This window comes from Halichoeres trimaculatus, unplaced genomic scaffold, assembly GCF_033239565.1.
Source record: "Halichoeres trimaculatus isolate MK-OKI-2021-1 unplaced genomic scaffold, fHalTri1.1 fHalTri1_scaffold_2, whole genome shotgun sequence".
NCBI classification, from domain to species: domain Eukaryota; kingdom Metazoa; phylum Chordata; class Actinopteri; order Labriformes; family Labridae; genus Halichoeres; species Halichoeres trimaculatus.
In genome coordinates this window covers 37,425,382-37,448,251 of record NW_027437180.1, presented here as the reverse complement: position 1 = coordinate 37,448,251, position 22,870 = coordinate 37,425,382, and the positions used below count along the sequence as shown (strand labels likewise).

General features: G+C 48.7%; 1 protein-coding gene across 3 annotated transcripts; it reads left to right on the top strand.

Moving 5' to 3' along the window:
• Positions 1-648: 648 nt before the first annotated feature.
• On the top strand, positions 649-22,590 carry LOC141804423 (echinoderm microtubule-associated protein-like 6). 3 transcript variants are annotated; one of them, XM_074688849.1, is made up of 42 exons: positions 649-2,436; positions 3,599-3,758; positions 4,188-4,286; positions 4,454-4,522; positions 4,603-4,788; positions 5,038-5,173; positions 5,248-5,449; positions 5,537-5,674; positions 6,076-6,332; positions 6,855-7,064; positions 7,159-7,326; positions 7,419-7,525; positions 7,612-7,712; positions 9,099-9,285; positions 9,365-9,470; positions 9,560-9,653; positions 9,747-9,847; positions 9,937-10,139; positions 10,220-10,331; positions 10,415-10,542; positions 10,872-11,013; positions 11,092-11,244; positions 11,333-11,464; positions 11,581-11,669; positions 11,752-11,919; positions 12,013-12,214; positions 13,574-13,700; positions 13,870-13,948; positions 14,062-14,191; positions 14,271-14,369; positions 14,747-14,767; positions 18,187-18,360; positions 18,448-18,656; positions 18,756-18,913; positions 19,057-19,171; positions 19,321-19,509; positions 19,598-19,770; positions 19,849-20,011; positions 20,127-20,230; positions 20,515-20,668; positions 20,761-20,861; positions 21,334-22,590. In XM_074688849.1, exons 1-42 carry the CDS (start codon positions 2,240-2,242, stop codon positions 21,356-21,358), a joined length of 5,868 nt encoding a protein of 1,955 aa, XP_074544950.1. In that variant the 5' UTR covers positions 649-2,239; the 3' UTR covers positions 21,359-22,590. The 3 variants fall into 3 exon arrangements, with proteins under 3 accessions (XP_074544950.1, XP_074544958.1, XP_074544942.1); XM_074688857.1 differs by lacking the exon at positions 14,747-14,767; XM_074688841.1 differs by having other exon boundaries at positions 10,872-11,244.
• Positions 22,591-22,870: the final 280 nt, after the last annotated feature.

The window sequence follows — 22,870 nt, the reverse complement described above, 5'->3', positions numbered from 1 at the left end:
TTTCCTTTGTTAAAGTATTTTGCTTATTAAATTTTAGTTTTTTTTTTAATTGTAGCAATGTTTTGTAAAATGTACATTTGTTAAAAGTTTGTAAACGTGTTTCAAACCTTGTAAATTTGATTTGTACTTCCCAGCCACCTTAAAAATAGCATACCATAGCTTAAGGACACACCACTAACCAAGCTAGCCGGTTTTCCATCACAGTGATACCTCTGATGTTCAGGCAGGATCTTTTAAAGCAAATCTGAGACTCGGTTTTGGATCCAGAAGGTTTTTGTCGGTGGACGAACCCTCCTTTCTGACGTTTAGCTGAGTAAACAGCATCTCCCGTCGTGCACTGTGAACCGCGCTCTGCCAGAGGCGGTAAGCGCTCGGGGATAAGCACGAGGCAGACCGGAATGAGCGGTAGTGGCCTTCAAAATAAAACCAAACGACCGGATGAGTCGATGTGATCTAACTGTATAATGAACGGAAACAAACCAGTGACAAATTAAACACAAACAATTGAATACGCGTCATTCTGTGAACTCTAGGCTTTTTTCACAGGTTTATTAATTACCGATAAAATATTATGTGGCAGGGCGAGTCTTTTATTTTGAAGGTCGCTACAGGAAATGCTGTTCTTGTTCTCCGGTGTGGATTCTCTCTGTGATCCTGGAATCCCGTTAATAATCTGTCTTTCCTTCATCATGTTTGTCATATTTAATGGATGTTACTGAACCGGGGCGCTGCTGCAGGTGTCAGCCGGTTAGAGCGTCCCCACCGCCGGCCTGCAGGAGCAGCGGAGGTCGGTGTCTGGAGGAGGGGATGCGGGTTTTCTCCGGGCTTTGGATGCGGACTGGCGGTGATAAATCGGCGCTGTAATCTCCGGGTTTTAACTGGAAACAGCCAACAGACGGTGGCTGAATCAGCGGAGGATTTAACGTGGTTTTCACCTTCACATGTTCGTTTGTGTGATTATTTTAGATGAACACGAAGAGCTGACAGGTTTCCTCACAGAGCATCGGTCCGAAGAAACCGAGGTTCACCCCGCATCTCTCCTCACTCATCGATCATTTTCTGATTCCCACGGTCAGACATGTGCTCCGGAGGGAGGATTCATTTCTTACCGACCCTCCCTGAAAATATTCAAGCCTTTCTGGAGTCTCCTTTTTAATTATTTTTACTCTAAAGGGCAAATTCTGTCTTTTTCCTCTGCTTGGATTAACGGTTCGCAAAGGAGGGTTTCCTTTGGAACGTCACATTCATGAAAAATGTCCCTGAAGGTTACCGTAGCTGTCATCTGAAATCTACAAGGACCTTCATTAGCCCTGATGCTAGTATTATAAATACATAAATAACAACAAAAATCATTCATATACCTTTAATACAATAAGAAACGAGCAGTGAATTAACACAGTATTTGTTGGAACATTTATAAGAATCACAGACTGAAGTTTAATTATAGTTTAGCTGAATTAACAAACAGCAGCAGCTTCTGTTTGTCCTCTATAACACTCCTAACATTTATATTAACTTCATTTGAAGTCCAAGTTTCTGTACTAAAGAGGCTTTTATTTCTGTAGGTGTATTTTTGTAAGTGTGGTATTTGTGTTTCAGGGTTATTTAACACCTGACTGATTCCTGCAGTCAGTCACGGTGCTTCAGCGTTAAAGCTTTCTTGTCTTTAAACTTGATGTCAGCTTGGTTTGACCTCAGAGGTCACAGCACATCCTCGCCCAAAATCACCTACTTCCTGTTAAGCATCCCCTCAGCAGCTGTTTGCTGAATGCTAAAGAAGTTAGCTCCTGAATTAAGAGTCAGAGTGAAGTTTCAGGTTGAACCCACCTCCTTACGCACTCTGAGTTTACCCAACGTCTCTGCTCTCAGAGACAGATGCAGGTGTAAACCCTGAGATTATCCTCAGTCATCCTCTAACAGCCCTCTTTAAAGGTGAACCTGCAGGGTTAGAGGGACAGCACGCTCCTCGGTCATCAGTTAGACCTTTAACCTGTTGGCCTTCATGGCTCCTGCTGAGTGTGTGGCTCCTAACACTGGACTGTGAAGCTGGAGAGTTGAATTATGGGAAGTGTAGTTGTTGAAGGGACTACAGTGATGGGCGTGTCTCAGTGTTAGCAGCAGAACGTTTGGACGGTCAGGAACACAACAGTTTTTGTGTCCCCACTTCCTGCTTTGACCCAAGGGGGCGCTGTTTTGTCCTTCGTTAAGGATTTTGAATAGTCTCCAGTGCTGAGCCGACATGTCGGATAAGACAGCGCCGCGCTGCCAGCTCCGACTGGAGTGGATCCACGGGTACAGAGGTCACCAGTGTCGAAACAACCTGTACTACACTGCGGGGAAGGAGGTGGTCTATTTTGTGGCAGGAGTGGGCGTGGTCTACAACACTCGAGAACACACCCAGAAGTTCTACCTCGGACACAATGATGACATCATCAGGTGAGGAAGATCCGCTGGATGTGTTAACTCTAAATGAACTGACTCTTAAAGAGACAGTAGCTGTACTGAAGCCTGGGGGGACGCCGAGCAGACGGCTGTCCTGAAGTTGCTTCCTGCTGAGACTGACTGATGTCAGTGTGGTTGTTGAATTTTGAAAACATGATTTCAGATTGATGTTCCTGTGTGAGGAGACGATAATCTGTGAGCAGCTCAGATTATTTAATCCCACAGAGGAACAGACAACCTTTCAGTGTGGAGTGAAATCTGTGGACTGCTCCTTTACGTGCTCACTCAGGACACCAGTCAGCACACTGTGACGGACGTCTGAGGTCTGATGGGAGCTGACAGCTGGAAGGAGAGAAATGCTGATGATTAAGGCGAGCTGATGGAGCTGCTGACTGTTTCCCAGCATGCACCTCTCTACTCCGTCTGACCAGCGTCAGTCTTTCCTCTGTTTGACATCAAAAACTGAAAAAATGCTCCATCAGCCAATCACAGCTCAGCACACAGGGTGTCATCACTTTCTCTGTGAAGTCAGAGCAATGAGGTCAGAGTGATAAGGTCACAACGATGAAGTCACAGCAATGAGGTCATAGTGATGAGGTCACAGTGATTAAGACAGAAAATAGGTCATAGGGATGAGGTCACAGGGATATGGTCATAGCTACAAGGTCACAGCAATTAAAACAGCAATGAGGTCACAGCTATTAGGTCGTAGAGATTAGGTCACAGGGATAGGGTCACAGCAATGAGGTCAAGGGGATGAGGTGTCATGCAATCGGGGATGTCAGAGATGAGAACTGTACCGTTCTACATTTTTGTATTTTAGGAGCTCTGGTCAGAGTGAGACATCTTACCGTCCCCGTTAGGCCCACTGAATGTCCTGATCCCCAGAAGACAAACCCTTTAGACTTAAGTCCCTCCAGCAGCAGCATCAGGACGAACCCTTTTTTCCCCCTCTTCTCTAAACATTCATTCAGACAGACAGGCAGGCAGTGTATTTATGCTAACATGCTAAGTCCAGGCTGAGACTCAAAGGATATTATGGGATGCAAATCACGAGATGGATGCAAATGTACAACATGACTTATTCATGTGACGAGAAAGAATAAACATAAGAAGTCAATGTTTGTGAGACACTCTCCCTCTCTGTCCGTTGCAGTCTGGCGATGCATCCCGATAAGATCCAGGTGGCGACAGGTCAGGTGGGTAAGGACCCGTACATCTGTATCTGGGACACGTACGCCATGCAGACCGTCTCCATCCTGAGGGACGTCCACACTCATGGAGTCGCATGTTTGGCCTTTGACTCTGATGGACAGGTGAGACCACGCCCCTTTTACGATGATGTCACTGACTTTCACCTGTAAATGGAAAGCACCTTTTAGATAACCTGAATTTTATTGTTTTTATTTCCTGTTTTAGACAGGTACAACTTTAGATGCTTTAGATTTCGACACCAGGAGCCGTGTATTCTGTAATCTGATGTTTACGGTCCGAAGATTAAAATAATAAAAGAAAACAAAGGTGGTCAAAGATCATAAACAGGTGGATGTGGAGATTTATTAAACTGGGATTAAATTTTCTGCTCCTTTCACTGAATAAAAGAAAAAATCTTGAGGCTCCAGGATGCTGCCCTGAGGAACTCCTCCAATCAGCTACACATATGTTAACCTGTAGGTCAGGATTTGTGTTTCTGAACTGTATGAAATAGATTTCTCTGACGCTGATGTGTTTGTGTTTTTGTGCAGCGGTTGGCGTCCGTTGGTCTGGACGCTAAGAACACACTGTGTGTTTGGGATTGGAGGAGAGGACGAGTCCTCGCCACGGCAACCGGACACTCAGACAGAGTATGACCTTTCATTTGTTTACTCCTCACGCTGGTGTTTCCTCAGGAGTGCTCTGAAACTCCTGATTTGAAGAAGATGTTGAGGACTTTAGTCTTCGTCGCTGGTTTAACTCCACTTGCTGTAGAAGATGTTCTTTACATTAAGGTGACGTTCTCTCTCTGCTGCAGATCTTCGACGTGGCCTGGGATCCGTTCCAGGCCAACCGTCTGGTCAGCTGTGGAGTCAAACACATCAAGGTGAGACCGACTTGAGCCCCGTTTCTGACGCTAAAGATATCCAACATGTCAGTAAATACATGATCTGTGTGTGTGTGTAGTTCTGGACTCTGTGTGGGAACGCTCTGACCCCTAAGAGAGGGATCTTTGGGAAGACGGGCGACCTGCAGACCATCCTGTGTATCTCTGCAGCCAAAGAGGAGCTGACATACTCTGGAGCTCTGAACGGAGACGTCTATGTGTGGAAGGGGATCACTCTGATCCGGACCGTACAGGCCGCACACGGGGTAAACTTTACTGCAGTCACACACACACAACCAAAGATACACACTTTTTGTTTATGAGACATCAGAAATTTTCAATGACCGGCCAATATACCTGCCCTTATTCATTGTTTAGTGTAATTATAATCCAGGGTAGATTCATACTGATCCATGAGCTCTCCAGAGTAGAGAGTCCTCTGAGAGTAGATCCGTTGTGGTTTGGGGGTTGTGGACTAGAGGACTGATGAAGGATGAGGTCTCTGTGTGCCTCAGGCGGGGATCTTCAGCATGCACTCCTGCGAGGAAGGATTCGCCACAGGAGGACGAGACGGCTGCATCCGGCTGTGGGACGTGGACTTCAAACCCATCACCAAGATCGACCTGAGGGAGGCGGAGCAGGGCTACAAAGGTAGGAACACCTGGGACCAGGTCAGGCTCCAGTTTGCAGCTTCAGCAGGTGATAAGTCCGGTTCTCTGTCTCAGGTTTGTCCATCCGCAGCGTGTGCTGGAAGGCGGACCGGATCCTGGCCGGAACGCAGGATAGCGAGATCTTCGAGGTCATGGTTCGGGATAGGGACAAACCAGTTCTTCTGATGCAGGGTCACAGTGAGGGTGAGTTGTGGGCACTCGACCTGCACCCCAAACAACCGGTCGCTGTGACGGGGAGCGACGACCGCTCAGTCAGGTGGGTCTGATTGACACCTGAGGAGCCACAGGATGCTGATTGGTTAAGCCTCCTCCTGGAGCTCACCTGTCTGTATTTCTCTCTCAGGCTGTGGAGTCTTCCTGACCACACTCTGCTGGCTCGCTGTAACATGGAGGAGTCCGTCCGGAGTGTTTCCTTCAACAACGACGGCTCTCAGCTCGCTCTGGGCATGAAGGACGGATCCTTCACCGTGTTGCGAGTCAGGTTAGGGCCCAAACATGTTCCTGTCTTTATTTCAGATCTTAGAATGCCAATTTTGTTAGCCAACAACTTAGCTAAGATGTGCTCCTTTAGCCAGTCACAAAAAGACATAATCAGGTCTAAGACTCAGTAAGACTAAGACAGTCTCAAATGAGATAAAGATACAACAGTGAAGGACTAAAGTCACAAGTTCATGTCTCAAAGTGTGAGGAGACGGTATAAACTTTGTGCCAACAACCCCACAGAAGAAAAGTCCAGAAAACTCAAATGATCCTTAAATAAAGTTTTGAAAACAGGAGAGGACCGAGGATTGAGCCCTGGGGAACTCCAGACCCTAAGGTGATCAGTCTCTGAGGTTTGAAACCTTTGCTCCCTGCCTCAGGTCAGGTTTTGTCTTCCTGCAGGGACATGACGGAGGTCGTGCACATTAAGGACAGGAAAGAAGTGATCCATGAGCTGAAGTTCTCTCCTGACGGTTCCTTCCTGGCGGTGGGATCAAACGACGGGCTGGTTGATCTCTATGCCGTCGCCCAGCGGTACAAGAAGGTGGGCGAGTGCAGCCGCTCCTCGTCCTTCATCACACACCTGGACTGGTCTGTGGACAGCCGCTTCCTGCAGACAAACGATGGCGCCGGGGAGCGGCTCTTCTACAGGATGCCAGGTACTGAGTCTGATGATGGAACCGCAAAGGGGGTCTTGTTGTCTGGAGTACTGACCTGAGACCGACCTGAGTAGAAGAGGCAGGGGACCTGATTTATGACTTCTTGTCTAGTCCTGACTGTATTTACAGCATTGAACTTTCTGGACTAATCCTGGTACACACCCTAAAACTCCAGTCTGGATTGGTGCCTTGAGAAGTACCTGTTCAGACTCAGATTTGTCCAGGACTTCTGGATTGGATGCTTGCATTTGACTTACTTGTCCGTAGTAGAAAGTTTATCTGGGACTTTGCTTTCTAGACGGGGGACTAGGGGCTTACCTGTCCAGACCAGGTTGCCTTGAGGAGTCTTTAGAGCCCAGGGACCAGAGCATCTGGACTGAGCTTTTGGGCTGGACTGATCAGACCATATGAAGTCTTAATTAAGTTTAGACTTTTTTCAACGTGGACTCTAGAAGAGACCTTACTGTCCTGACTCTGGTCTTGTACTGACTCAATGCGCTGACCTTTGACCTATGACTCCAGCAGGTAAGCTAGTCCCCAAGGAGGAGGCTAAGGGGATCCACTGGATGACCTGGACTGGTGTGGTGGGGACAGAGGTCAACGGCATCTGGCCCAAATACTCCAACCTGACCAACGTGAACTCTGTGGACGCCAACTACAGCAGCGCCGTGCTGGTGACCGGGGACGACCTGGGGCTGGTCAAACTCTTCAGGTTCCCGTGCCTCAAGAAAGGTCAGTCATCAAACGTTTGTTCACCTTTGACCTCAGGAACCGTTCAGTTACTTCATGGTCTGACCCCACCTCCTCCTACTCCTCCTCCACTCAGGAGCCAAGTTCAAGAAGTACATCGGACACTCTGCCCATGTGACCAACGTCCGCTGGTCCAATGACCTGCAGTGGGTAGTCAGCACAGGCGGGGCCGACCACGCCGTCTTCCAGTGGAGGTTCCTGCCTGAGGGGGTCATGAATGGCGTCCTGGAGCCCCTCCTCCAAGGTAACACCTACATCAACATGAGAAAGTGATATGACAAGGGTTCTGTTTCTACTTCCTGTTAGAGGGTTTTATCTGTCTCTACTTCCTGTCAGAGGGTTACGCTGACTCCAACAGCGGAGAGTCGGACTCTGACGTTTCTGACGTCCCAGAACTTGACTCTGACATTGAACAGGAAGCTCAGACCAGCTACGAACGTCAGGTGACCAGAAAACCAACCAGTCACATGATGTGTCTCTGACTCACCTGTCTTTCCAACTAACCTGTCCCTGACTCACCTGTCTGCAGGTGTATAAGGAGGACCTGCCCCAGCTGAGGAAGAAGCTGGTTGGTTCCCTGAAGAGGCAGAAGGCTCCAGAAGAGGGGCTAAGACTGCAGTTTGTGCACGGGTAAAGGATTCAGGGTCAATAGAAGCCTCATAGACCTCTTACTAAGGAACCTTATGGACCACGAATAACCCACGGTCCTGATAGACCTCACTGACCTCATTGATCTCAGGAGCCTCATTGACCTTACAGAAAGCGTAGGCTTCTTGGACCTCACAGACTTCATAGACCTCACATACCTCACAGACCTCGGGGACCCAACAGACCTCACTAACTTCTAAGACCTCAAGGACCTTGCAAACGTCAGGGACCTCACATACATCACATACCTTATGGTCCTCACAGACTCCATAAACCTCACAGACCTCCTTGACCTCACAATCTTCTATAACCTCACAGACCTCCTATCGTAACAGTCCTCAAATACTGCATAAACCTCACAGACCTCATGGACCTCACAGACATCAGGGACCCCATGGATCTTATTGACCTCACAGACTTTATAAACCTCATGGACCTCATAGACCTCACATACCTTAGGAGCCTCATTGACCTTACAGAAAGCATAGGCTTCTTGGACCTCACAGCCTTCATAAACCTCATGGACCTCATAGACCTCACAGAGTTCTATGACCTCACAGACCTCACAAACTGCATAAACCACATAGACCTCACAGACCTCTTGCCCTAACAGACCTGGCAGACTTCATAGACCTCATTGACCTCACAGACCTCAGGGACCTAACAGATGTCAGGGACCTCATAGAGATAACAGACTTCACAGATATCACATACCTTACGGACCTCATAGACTCCATAAACCTTGCGGACCTCATAGACATCACAGACTTCCTAAACCTCCAGACCTCACAGACCTCACAGACTTCTTTGACCTTACAGAACTTACAGACCTCATGTCCTAACAGACTTCATAAACCTCACAGACCTCATAGACCTCACAGACTTCTTAAACCTTGTCAACCTCACAGATCTTACAGACTTCTATGACCTCACAGACCTTACAGCCCTCACATCCCAACAGACCTCACAGACTGCATAAACCTTATGGACCTCACAGACTTCATAGACCTCACAGACTGTATAAACCTCATAGACCTCACAGACTTCATGGACCTCACAGACTGCATAAACCTCACAGACCTCAGACTTCAGGGACCTCATGGAGATGACAGAATTCACAGATATCACATACCTTACAGACCTCACAGACTTCATAAACCTCATGGACCTAATAGACCTCACAGACTTTATGGACCTCACAAACATCAGGGACCTCATGGATCTCTCAGACTTTCTGGACCTCACAGACCTCATGGTAATCCCAACCCAAACCTCAGAGTCCTCTATGATCCTCTCCAGTTACAGTGTGATGAACTCTCTGGTCCTCTTGACTTTTATTGTGGTGGTCCCACTTCCTGTTTCCTGCAGGTATCGGGGCTTTGACTGCCGTAACAACCTGTTCTACAGTCAGTCCGGGGAGGTGGTTTACCACGTGGCCGCGGTCGCCGTCGTCTACAACCGTCTGCAGCACAGTCAGAGGTTTTACCTCGGCCACGACGACGACATCCTCAGCCTGACCGTCCACCCACTCAAGGACTTTGCCGCCTCCGCACAGGTACGCCGTCCAATCAGAGCACAGCGTGTCCTCATCACACTGCCTTAGGGGATTTCTGATTGGCTGTCTGTGTCCTCAGGTGGGCAGAGATCCTGCAGTCCACGTGTGGGACATCCAGACCCTGAAGTGTCTGTCTCTTCTGAAAGGACACCACAGCAGAGGAGTGTGTGCGCTGGAGTTCACGGGTACACACACACACACACACACGCACACACACACACACACACATACACACACAGAGCAAACACTAAACCACAATCTCCTTCTCTCTCAGCTGATGGGAAGAGTCTGGTCTCTGTGGGAATCGACGAGTTTCACTCCATCGTGGTCTGGGACTGGAAGAAAGGAGAGAGACTAGCTAAAGCCAGGTAAACACACCTGAGCAGCTCTCACCTGATTGGTCAGCTGCTGTCACACCTGTCCACAATCACACTCTGACCTCTGACCTCCGTGTCCTGCAGGGGTCACAAGGATAAGATCTTCGTGGTGAAGAGTAACCCGTTCAGGATGGACAAGCTGGTGACGGTGGGCATGAAGCACATCAAGTTCTGGCAGCACTCAGGTAACACTTCCTCCTCCTCTTCCTGACCTGGAGCACCGTGTCCTTAGGTGACTGACGCTCTAACAAAGCTTACCGCTCTACTCCTGCAGGGGGCGGCCTCACCTTCAAACGGGGGATATTTGGGAACCTGGGGAAACAGGAGACTATGATGTCGGCGTGTTACGGACGCTCGGAGGATCTGGTTTTCTCCGGAGCGACTAACGGAGACGTTTACATCTGGAGGGACACAACGCTCATCAAGACCGTCAAGGCTCACGACGGGCCCGTGTTTGCCATGTGCTCCCTGGACAAAGTGAGTGATCCTGACTTGTTACTGAGCTTGAACCTGAGGGTGGGGTCACCTGATGATCTCATGATGCGTTCACTGTCCAGGGTTTCGTGACGGGAGGGAAGGACGGCATCGTGGAGCTGTGGGACGACATGTTTGAGAGATGTTTGAAGACGTACGCCATCAAGAGAGCAGCTTTGTCTGCGTCCTCCAAAGGTCTCAGACCTCTCTAGTCCTCAATCTGACCCCCCTCAGACCCCCTGAGACCCCCTGACGTAAACTCTCCTCCTCTCCTTCAGGCCTGCTGCTGGAGGACAACCCGTCCATCAGGGCCATCACTCTGGGCCACGGTCACATCCTGCTGGGCACCAAGAACGGGGAGATCCTCGAGATCGACAAGAGTGGACCCATGACACTGCTGGTCCAGGTCAGACACACACACACACACACACACACACACACACACACACACACACACACACACACACACACACACACACACACACACACACACACACACACACACACGCACACACACATACATTAAAACGTCAGTTATAACTTGGTCTGAGATGTGTTCAGTGTCTGCAGGAAGTTTCCACTCTGCATCTTTCTTTAGCAGTTTTGATTTACAGATGTTTACGTGAGTGTGTGTGTGTGTGTGTGTGTGTGTGTGTGTGTGTGTGTGTGTGTGTGTGTGTGTGTGTGTGTGTGTGTGTGTGTGTGTGTGTGTGTGTGTGTGTGTGTGTTGTTTAGGGTCACATGGAGGGAGAGGCGTGGGGTTTGGCGGCTCATCCTCTACTTCCTGTCTGTGCGACCGTCAGCGATGATAAAACTCTGAGGATCTGGGAGCTCTCCAACAACCACCGCATGGTCGCCGTGCGCAAACTGAAGAAGGGTGAGTCTCCTGAACACACCGCTCTGTGTGTGTGTGTGTGTTACCTGATGATGTGTGTCACTTGTGTGTCCCCGTCAGGTGGGCGCTGCTGTGCCTTCTCTCCTGACGGTAAGGCTCTGGCGGTGGGGCTGAACGACGGCAGCTTCCTGGTTGTGAACGCCGACACGCTGGAGGACATGGTCACCTTCCACCACCGCAGGGAGCTCATCTCTGACATCCGCTTCTCCCAGGGTACCTGAACGCACCACACAGGTGTTAAGATGAAGGTGATTGGTCGGCTGGTTGGTGATGTCACAGCGTAAGTGTGTGTGTGTTTCAGACGCAGGGAAGTACCTGGCTGTAGCGTCACATGACTCCTTCGTGGACATTTACAACGTGCTGACCAGTAAGAGGGTGGGCATCTGTAAGGGCGCCGGCAGCTACATCACACACATCGACTGGGACGCCAGAGGTACGCGCACACACCTGTGGCTAAGCTAATATGCTAGCTGTTAGTCTGACATATGAACACGTGTGTGTGTGTGTGTGTGTGTGTGTGTGTGTGTGTGTGTGTGTGTGTGTGTGTAGGTAAGCTCCTGCAGGTGAACACTGGAGCAAAGGAGCAGCTGTTCTTCGAGGCTCCACGAGGACGCAAACAGAACATCAGCGTGACCGAGGTCAGTCTGAGTCTGAGGGACACAAACCAGTACACACACACACACACACACACACACACCCTCATGTGTCTGTGTGTTTCAGTTTGAGAAGCTGGACTGGGCGAGCTGGACGTCCGTCCTCGGTCCGACCTGTGAGGGCATCTGGCCGGCGCTCAGCTTCGTTAACTCCGCCTCCCTCTCCAAAGACCGTAAACTGCTCGCCACCGGAGACGACTTTGGTTTCCTCAAACTGTTCAGCTTCCCGTCGCGGGTGAGATGCACTCAGGTTATCACTTCCTGTTTCCACACACGCTGATGCCATCGAGCTTCCTGTCCCTCATGTCTCCGTCTCCGTCCTCCTCAGGGTCAGTTTGCAAAGTTTAAGAAGTACGTGGGTCACAGCACCAACGTGACAAACGTGCGCTGGTCCAATGACGACTCCCTCCTGCTGTCAGTGGGCGGAGGCGACACGGCGCTGATGATCTGGAGCAGAGAGCCGCCGGGTCACAAAGAGAGCAAAGCTGTGGACAGCGAGGAGTCGGACGACGACACGGAGGAGGACGGAGGTAAAACAGAGGCTTTTTTTTTGAAAGCTTATCCTCAGAGGAAGATAAAGGTAACACAGAGGCTTTTGTTTTGAAAGTCAAGCCTCAGAGGAAGATAAAGGTAACACAGAGGCTTTTATTTTGAAAGTCAAGCCTCAGAGGACCAAAGAGGTAATAGAGCGATTAGTATGTTAAAATTGCCTGCCCTCTAAATATGTAATAGAAGTGCTTTTATTTTGAACATGCACCCTTACAGAAAGATGAAGGTAATACAGATGTTTTATTTTGAAAGTCTGCCCTCAAAGGGGAATAGAGGTGCGAGAGAAATAAGTATTTTGAATTTATCTGCCCTCAAAGAAGTAATCCAGAGGCTTTTGTTTTGACAGGCTGCTATCAGAGGTGGATAGAGGCAATATGGGGGCTTGCATTCTGAAAGTGTGTCCTCAGACAAGGTTATTCAGAGGCTTTTATTTTGAAAATCTGCCTTCAGAGGAGGAAAGAGGTAATATAGGGGCTTTTATTCTGATAGGTTGCACTAAAAATAGTAATTCAGAGGCTTTTATTTTGAAAGGCTGCTATCAGTGAAGTATAGAGGTAGTATAGGGGCTTTTTATTTGAAAGTGTGTCCTTAGAAAAGGTTATACATAGTCGCTAATAGAAAAGTATACCAACAGAGGTGGATAAAGGAAAAACAGATGCTTTTATTTTGAAAGTGTGACTTCAGAGGAAGGTTTAAGGAAAGACAGAAGCTTTTATGATAAACATCTGCACTGTAAGTAGTTATAAAGAGGCTTTTATTTTGAAAGTGTGTCCTCAAACAAGGATATACAGAGGCTTTTATTATGAAAGTCTGCCTTGAGAGAAGGAAAGAGTTAATAAAGGGGCTTTTATTCTGAAAGGTCGCATTAAAAAAGTAATTCAGAGGCTTTTATTTTGGAAGGCTGCTATCAGAGAAGTATAAAGGTAGTATATGGGCTTTTAATTTGACAGTGTGTCCTTAGAAAAGGTTATACATAGTCGCTAATAGAAAAGTATACCTACAGAGAAGGATGAAGGTAATATAGGGGTTTTATTTTGAAAGTGTGTCCTCAGACAAGGTTATACAGAGGCTTTTATTTTGAAAATCTGCCTTCAGAGGAGGAAAGAGGTGATATAGGGGCTTTTCTTCTGATTTGTCGCACTAAAAGAAGTAGTATAGGGGCTTTTAATTTGAAAGTGTGTCCTCGGACAAGGTTATACCAAGGCTTTTATTTTGAAAGTCTTCTTACAGAGAAGAACAGAGATGCTACATATGCTCTTTGTCTGAAAGTGTTTGCATATGTGTGTGTGTGTGTGTGTGTGTGTGTGTGTGTGTGTGTATGTGTGTGTGTGTGTGCTCAGGGTATGACAGTGACGTGGCTCGGGAGAAGGTGGTGGACTACATCACAAAGATTTACTCAGCCAGCATCAGGAACATGACGGGAACCAGACCTCACCTGCAGCACAAAGAGCTTCCTGTGGAGGAGAGGTATCACTCTGACCCCGTTTCTCTGCACCGACTCCCTGAGTTTCCTCTGCACGCTCAGAGACATTAGCATGTTTCAGCAGCGAGCAGCGAAATGTTTCATCTTCTGACTCTCAGTGCATGAATAACACTGACTGTGTTTTCCTCTCGTCCCTAAACGCCTCTCTGTCAGACCTCCTGTGAGTCGAGCGGCGCCGCTGCCTGACAAGCTGCTGAGGAACAACGTGACAAAGAAGAAGAAGGTGGTGGAGGTGAGTGGGCGGAGCTTAGATCACACACATCTTTAATCACACACTCCTGAGGCACACTCAGAGGTCACGGTCACATGACCCCCTGTGATCAGCTGACTGCGTGTTGTGTTCAGGAGCTGGTGTTGGAGCACGTCTTCGGCTACAGAGGCTTCGACTGTCGCAACAACCTGCATTACCTCAACGACGGCGCTGACATCATCTTCCACACCGCTGCCGCCGTCGTTATCCAGAGCCTGTCAGCAGGTCGGTATCACTCTCACCCTTTTCTTCTTCTTCTACTTTTAATCAAAGACATCACATTTCCTGCTTCCTGTCCCGACAGGAACTCAGAGCTTCTACCTGGAGCACACCGACGACATCTTGTGTCTGACCGTCAACCAGCACCCCAAGTACCAGAACATCATCGCCACAGGACAGATCGGTGAGTCAGGGGTCAGAGGTCGACCAGCTGGCTGTTTGTGTTAGCCTCCAGAGGGACGGCCAATCAGAGTGAAGGGGGTTAGTGGAGTGGGGAGTCTTAAAGAGACAGAGAGTTTTAGGCAGAGGCTGAAAATAGGGATTAGTTTGAGCTGTAAATCGCGTAAAGATGCTACGGGGACACCAGAGGGACAAAATAAAGACTTTAAAAGAGAATGATACCAGTGTCAGTGAGACCTCAGACCACTTTAACCCCTCCCCTCCACGTTCAGTTTGCTGCACAGTGTTTCTGCTCTCATCCATGACCGGCTGCTCTCTGCTCGCTGCACTTCTTTTCTTTCTCACTGCTTCCTCATTGTCACCGCCTCACATCATCACCAGGTGACATCAGCGACCTGCCAGGTAAGACCTCCTGCTGTCCCTCATCCCCTCACTCATGGTTCTGTGTGTGTGTGTGTGTGTGTGTGTGTGTTTGTGCTGAGAGCTCAGTGTTTAACCTGTCGCTGTCATTCGCTCTCGGCGTGTAGAGGCGGAGCTGTCAGGTGAGTATCAGCAGAGAGGATCCAGAATGTTCTGTGTGTAGCTCCGCCCCCTGTGTGTGTCAGAGAACATGTCTGCACTGATGTGGATCCATGTGAAAACACTGTTCACACTCAGCCAAACAGACGTCTCTGTGGAGGAGAAAACCTTCAGGAAACAGTGTTTCCACGTCCGTCTGTCTCTGTGTGAGCATGTTGGAGGACTTACAGCAGGCTGGACCAAAACGAGTCCCCCCTCAGAGCCTGGTAGCTGCATGTGAACGTAGCCGAGCCAGCCTGGGTGTGTCTGTGTGTTTCTGTGTGTTTCTGTGTTGTGTTTGTGCTCTACAGCCAGATTCTGTGTGAGCTCCCAGATGTTCTTGTGTTTCAAATACTTGGGCCAGACATGACCATCAAACTGGGCGGGGGGGTCCGGCACCGTGTAGTTCCTACAGCACCACCTCTTTATGTATTCTTCGTACGGGATGGAAATAAAGTAACTTGATTCAGCACGTCAATCAAGGGTTCGAAGGTGTAAAGCAGAAAGCCCTCCACCAAAAGGATGAGAGTCTCCTCCTTTTCCTTCTTCGTATCAGACTTTGGAGCGATCTCAGTATCTAGGGTGTTATTCACGCCATGAGATTTCTCAAACTTCACGGGGTTTCCCAGCCAAATTGTGAAAAAAACACAGGCTAAAGTGGTGTCCTAGGTGCCCTGGGTCCTCCTCTTTGGAGCCAAATGTGAGCTAAAGTGCCCTCTTTGGAGCCAAATGTAAATTAAAGTGCCCTCTTTGGAGCCACATGTGAGCTAAAGTGACCTCTTTGAAGCCAAATGTGCACTAAAGTGACCTCTTTCAAGTCAAATGTAAGCTATAGTGCCCCCTTTGGAGCCAAATGTGAGCTAAGCTACCCCCTTTTGAAGCCAAATGTAAATTAAAGTGCCCTCTTTGGACCCAAATGTGAGCTTAAGTGACCTCTTTGTAGCCAAATGTAAATAGAAGTGCCCCCTTTGGAGCCAAATGTGCACTAAAGTGACGTCTTTGGAGCCAGATGTGCGCTAAAGTGCCCTCTTTCAGAGCCAAATGTGTGTATTATTGCCCTTTTTTGAGCTAAATGTGCACAACAGTGCATCTTTGGAGCAAAATGTCAACTAAAATGCCCTCTTTGGAGCCAAATGTGCGCTAAAATACCCCCTCTTTAGAGCCAAATGTGAGCTATAGTGCCCTCTTTAGAGCCAAATGTGAGCTATAGTGCCCTCTTTGGAGCCAAATACGCTCTTTAGTGCCATACTTTAAGCCAAATGTGAGCTATGGTGCTCCCTCTTGGAGCCGAATGAGCACTTGAGTGCCCTCTTTGAAGTCAAATGAGCGTAAAGTGCACTTTTTGGAGCCAAATGTGAGCTAAAGTGCCCTCTTTGGAGCAAAATGTGGGCTAAAGTGCCATATTTTAAGCCAAATGTGAGCTTAAGTGCCCTCTTTGGAGCAAAATGTGGGCTAAAGTGCCTCCTTGTCAAGACAAATGTGAGCTTCAGTGCCGTCTTTGGAGCCAAATGTGAGCTTTAGTGCCTACTTCTGAACTTAAATGTGTGCTAAAGTGCCATCTATTTAGCTGAATGTATGCTTTAGTACCCTCTTTGGAGCCAAAAAGTTTGCATAGATCCTGCCACACACTGCCAACACAGTCAATTGCTCCCTGGTTTGAGAAAACACCTGTAGTCCGTGCGTTTGTAGTGTTTTGGCTCCTAGTCCAGTCAAACGGGGTCAGTTTTGAGTTGTGCTCTGCTGAATCAGCAGCAGCTGAATCAAACCTCCCTTTAACTTTGGAAGAAAAGGATGATCCTTTGACAGAGGGATACTCCATCATCAGACCTTTTCTCCGTAATCAGATCCCCTCCACAGTCCCCTCTGTCCATTTATCCACCTGACAGGTTACCTCCACACCTGAACGCCCTCATCAACCCCGATGTTCTGCTTTGGATTTTGGTTCCCTCGGGTGTAGGTTCTGTGCTTCATTGGCTCATCGCCTCCATGTTTCTGAGTGTGTTTCTGTGTGTTTTCTGCTTCTTTGTTAAGCTTTAGGGCCTCCTTGGACTCCTCAGGTGCCTCATGTGCAGTCATGTCTGAGGCCTGTGGTCCTCTAAAGTCCCACCCTGTGAGATAGCTCCACAGGTCCCAGTAGCCTTAGTTCTTTTACTGGACCTGTCTCTGGTCCGGGATTCTGAAGTCCCTTTTTGTTCTGCTCTTTAAATGGTAGTTACTGGTCCTTTTGGTCCTTTGGGTCCTTGGATCTGGAACCACCAAAGCCTTGTAGGTCATGGGTCCTATAGTGACAAGGATCCACCTTAAAGTCTTGTGGTATTCGAACTACAGTTCCCTTCATGCTGTGGGCCCCGAGTATGACTGAATTCCTCCAGGTCTGGGTCCAGTCTGTCTCTGCTCTGTCACTGCACCAGAGCTGATAGGTCTCATTTCTAGTCTGTCTTTACTTCCTCTGGCTCTGCTCCGTCTCGGCTCTGGAAGTCTCAAGACTTCCCAGCAGCATAAAACAGATCAAGCTGGAACAGTGGACCACCAGACACAAAAACAACATGAAAGCATCCGGTACATTTTCTGAACAACGTGGACAAGGAGACGCTCATCCTCAGACATGTAACTTTAGCAACCTGGTGATCCAGTCTGGTGGTCCTGCTCTGTGCTGCATTCAGGAAGTGGTGAGTGTTGACAGATAACGGACCAGAGACAGACCAGAGACAGATCTGGTGGAAGTCCAGCAAAGGCCTCATGGTCCACAGTTTCAAGGGCTCTGGGGTTCTTCAGTATCCAGTACCTTAGTTCCTTGGTCCTTTGGCTCTTTTGTTCCTGGGCCAGATTAGTTCTCTGAGTTCCTGGTTCACCTGTTACAAGAACCTTTGGCTTCTTTTCTTCCTTGATGCTGTCACTGCTTTCCCACCATCAGTATCTTGGATCTAAAGACTCATGACGATTAACCAAGCCACTCTGTTCTCTAAACACTGAGAGCAGTTAGTGGTACCGATCCCCAAATGTTGTTCTTTCAAAGATTCCTTCTTACCAGGAACCTTTGTTGAGGGTGAAATAAATCTCAGGGACTTAATGTGAACCTGGTCACCTGGTTCCTCCTAAAGTTCCTGGGCTTTGTGGAAAGTTTCTATGGTGGAAATTCAGTGCAAGGTTTCTGGACTACCCTGATCCATTAGATCTGTAGTTCCTTCGATCCAAAGGTCCTCAGTTACCTTCTTTGGTTCCTCAGTTCTGTGGTTCCTGTGTCTCCAATTTGCTGTCCTCAGGTCTGGCTCCATCCATCCACGTGTGGGACGCCATGACCAAGCAGACGCTGTCCATCCTCCGCTGTTCCCACGCTAAAGGCGTCGGCTACGTAAACTTCAGCGCCACAGGGAAGCTGCTGCTGTCTGTGGGGGTGGAGCCTGAACACACCATCACTGTGTGGAGGTGGCAGGAAGGTACGAGCTGGACTCTCACATCTTTACACAGACAAAAACCAGGGGCAGGTCTCTGAGGGCTAACATCCTTACTCACTTCTCTGACAGGGACCAAGGTGACGAGTAAAGGGAGCCATGCTGAGCGGATTTTTGTGGTGGAGTTCAGACCGGACTCTGACACCCAGTTTGTGTCTGTGGGGATCAAACACATCAAGTTCTGGACCCTGGTTGGAGGGTCTCTGATGTATAAGAAAGGAGTGATCGGGTCGGTGGAGGACGGCCGGATGCAGACCATGCTGAGTGTGGCGTTTGGAGCTGTAAGAGGAACTCTGTGGTCCTTTAGACCCCAACAGGAACTGTCTCTCTGATCCAGGTCTGCTCTTTAAGTCATGATCTCATCCATGTCTCTCCTCCAGAACAACCTGACCTTCACCGGGGCGATAAACGGTGACGTGTACGTGTGGCGGGAACACTTCCTGGTACGGGTGGTGGCGAAGGCGCACAGTGGACCGGTCTTCACCATGTACACCACCCTGAGGGACGGACTCATTGTCACGGGGGGAAAGGAGCGACCGTGAGTGCTCATGATAAACTCACACACTGTCAGCACGTGGCTCAGGGGGATCAGGTGTCGGGAGGATCCTAGGATGAGGACAGGAATGTTAGCAATGCATAGCGTCGGGTTTCTCTGAATGGACTGCGATGTTTGTGTGACAGGACCAAAGAGGGCGGAGCCGTGAAGCTTTGGGACCAGGAGATGAAGCGCTGCAGAGCCTTTCAGCTGGAGACTGGACAACCGGTGGAAAACGTCCGCTCAGTCTGCAGAGGAAAGGTACACGGATCAGGTTTTCTGAGGGGTTCAAACCAGGTCCACCTGGACTTAACACTGAGGAATCAGTGAGGGGTTGGTCTTTAATATAAATAGTCCAAACTGACCTGTGGTCTCTGTGGTCCCTGTGGTCTCTGTGGTCCCTGTTTCAGGGTAAAATCCTGGTGGGAACCAAAGACGGAGAGATTATCGAGGTCGGGGAGAAGAACGCCGCCTCCAACACGATGATCAACGGACACACTCAGGGCGGGATCTGGGGTTTGGCCCCTCATCCGTTCAAGGACGTCTTCATCTCAGCCAGCGATGACGGGACCATCCGGATCTGGGATCTAGCTGATAAGGTTCGGGTCTGAGGACTCAGGTCTGACATTGAGGTGTGTTATTGTGGTTAATTGTCGACTCACCTGTCTGCTTTGTCTCCTGTGCCAGAAACTCCTGAACAAGGTGAGTCTGGGTCATCCTGCAAAGTGCACGTGCTACAGTCCGAACGGCGAGATGGTTTCCATCGGCATGGAGAACGGCGAGTTCATCGTGCTGCTCGTCAACTCGCTCACCGTGTGGGGAAAGAAGAGGGACCGCAGTGTGGCCATCCAGGACATACGGTACGGCAGACTGAGGACAGAATCTGTGACGTCTCTGAGTCCTGACACTGATCATGTTCCTGGGGGTCTGGGGGGCAGGTTTAGTCCAGATAACCGGTTCCTGGCAGTGGGCTCTGTAGAGAGCGCTGTAGATTTCTACGACCTCTCTCTGGGACCGTCTCTAAACAGGATCGGGTACTGTAAGGACATCCCTGGCTTCGTCATCCAGCTGGACTTCTCTGCAGACAGCCGCCACATCCAGGTACACACACCTGGACCTGCTGTAGCCCCCAACCCCTGACCTCTGACCTGGTGGTTTTAATGGGACCATCATTCATCAGAGAGCTGATGTAGATCCTGATCCTTCTCCTCCACAGGTGTCGACCAGCACCTACAGCCGACAGGTTCACGAGGTCCCCTCTGGGAAGGTGGTCTCAGAGCAGACCGTGTTAGAGAGGATCACCTGGGCCACCTGGACCAGGTGAGGCTGTTTTCTGAGTTCTAATGACCTTAGGTAACCTCTCACAGAGTCTCTGACACCTGATGGACTTTGGACTCAGGTAAACCAGACGTCTAGAGCTAGTTACTGTAGACCTTGATAGAAAGCCAGAGTCCAGTCTGAGCAGAGACCCTGGACACCATCTTTAGATCTAACTGTGTCAGTCTTCAGGGGACTGAGAGAAGGGGTCTGAGACGCCTCCTGTAAACCATGAGAATGTCCTGGTCCTAGTCCTGGTCCTGGTCTCATGTTGTGTTTGGTTTCAGCATCCTGGGGGACGAGGTCCTGGGTGTCTGGCCCCGAAACACGGAGAAGGCCGACGTGAACTGTGCTTGTGTGTCTCACGCCGGACTCAACCTGGTGACCGGGGACGACTTTGGACTCATCAAACTCTTTGACTTCCCGTGCTCTGAGAAATTTGTAAGTGTTTTATTTTGACGGGTCAAGGTGACTTCCTGTTAGAGGACCATAGACCTCTGAACCCCCCACCCCTGTCTCTGATCTCCTCTTAGGCCAAACACAAACGGTACTTCGGACACTCAGCTCACGTCACCAACATCCGGTTCTCCTGTGACGACAAATACGTCATCAGCGCCGGGGGCAGCGACTGCAGGTCAGACCAGATCCACCATATCCATCAGACCAGATCCTCTAGATCCTTCAGACAAAATCCATTTGATCCATCAGATCCCTCAGAAGACATCCAATAAAACCATCAGCCAAGATCTGTCAGATTCATCAGAACCATTAGACAACAAAACAGATCCATTGGCTCCATTAGACTAGATCCATAGACCAGATTCATCAGATGAATTAGAACCAATAGACCAGAACCATTGGGTCCATTAGTCTAGATCCATCAGAACCACCAGACAAAAAAACAGATCCATTGGCTCCATTAGACCAGATTCATCAGATCAGTAAGAACCATTGGACCAGAACCATTGAGTCTATTTGATTAGACCCATTGGACCAGAATCATTGGGTCCATTGGTCTAGATCCATCAGAGCAGATCCATCAGCCCGGTCCCTTGTAGATAAAGAGATCTTGATCTGACTTTGTGTTTATCTTTTCCTTTCCACAGTTTGTTCGTCTGGAAGTGTCAGTGAGGTCTTCAGAAACCTGTCCAGTCCCCCGAGTCCTCCTGAGTCCCCTGACCCCCTCCTCTTCCTCCTCCTGTGATGCTGCTCTCCTCTGCTGCTGTTGTGGTCCCTTTACTTGACGTCACACCAACACCCTGAGGTCAGACCCCTCCTCAGACTCTGCGAGGGTTTGGACCTGCTGCTGATGGAAGTTCACCTGCTGCACCTGCTGCACAGGCTCCGCCCCCTTTGACCTGCTGCTGACGTTTTAACTCTGGTTTAGTTTCTGTAGCATGGTTCCTGTTCGTGCCTTCTCTCAGACTCGTGGTGCTATGACTCCTCCTCTTCCTCATCATCATCATCAGGGCTCCTCTGGAAGGAGAGTCTGGGAAGAAATCTGAGACCAGGTCTGAGACGAGATCTGAGACCAGGTCTGGGACTCACTGAGGATAAAGACAGAGACAGAAGAGAGTCTGAGCCCCTGAAGAATCCTACCTCAGAGAAGAGCTGAACGACAGGAGTTAAAGGTGGAGGAGAGACGGAGCAGAGGCCAGGAGGGAAACTGAAAGCTACGTCAAGGGTTTCCAGATTTTTCCAGACCTGTGACGTTCAGATGTTTCAGAGTTTAAAGGGTTAATGTGATCCTGATTAATGACAGCACAAAACTCATGATGATGCAAAAACACAATCCTCTCTCTGTCTTCAGGTACAGGCTGTCGGTCATTCACACCTGTAGCTTTCCTTCCTCTTCATCTTCTTCTTCTTCTCTTAATGTTTTTTTTTCTTGTTTGAGTCCGTTAACGAGTCAAACTCTCTAAAGGGTCAAACTAAACACAAACGCGGTGTCACCGACTGTAACGGCAGCACAAACCAGTCCCTTAGCTCCAGGTACGCGACTCATGGAGTTCCACAGGGCTCACCTGTAGGTCCTCTTCAGTTTCACTTTTTCATATCGACCTGAAAGAAAGAAAGGTCACACATTTTACCGGCTGACAGGATTGAACTGACTGACTCGTTTTACTTTGTTTGTGTGTGTTTTAGTAAGTGTGTATCTGTGTGTGTGTGTGTTCTGGTGTTTCCTCTTCCTGCTGCTGATTCAGTGAAACTAAAGACAAAGACATTTTTTGGCTCCAGTTTGCCAAAAATAAATCTGCTTTTTTGTTTTATATTTTTGTTTTTCTGAAATCAAAAGTTTACAGTGTGTGTAAAGAAATGTGACTGTGTTAAAGATGTGATGGAACGTGTTTTATAATAAAAGTCTGAACAGAGAAATGTGTTGCAGTGAGACGTTTGTTGGTTTCTGCAGGTTTCATGTTGTTACATTTTAAAAACTGTGTCAACACACATTTTCACATTAGTTCAGAAGTCAGTGAGTTTATTTCGTGCAGGTTTGTGATGAGAGCTCTTAACTAATTAAGGATAAACAACAATAAAAACCTTTTAGCAGAACTCAGACTTTAACAAAATGAAGTTTACTTTATAAAAATCTTTTAACGTATTTGAAACATTTCATATATTAAGTGTTTGTCTGATATCTCC

Bases quoted from the DNA above. Each gene is read 5' to 3' on its own strand.
- LOC141804423 (XM_074688841.1), top strand. From the start codon at position 2,240: ATGTCGGATAAGACAGCGCCGCGCTGCCAGCTCCGACTGGAGTGGATC. The intron at 3,759-4,187 runs GTGAGACCACGC...GTTTTTGTGCAG, and splicing joins CCTTTGACTCTGATGGACAG to CGGTTGGCGTCCGTTGGTCT. The intron at 12,215-13,573 runs GTAAAACAGAGG...GTGTGTGCTCAG, and splicing joins CGACACGGAGGAGGACGGAG to GGTATGACAGTGACGTGGCT.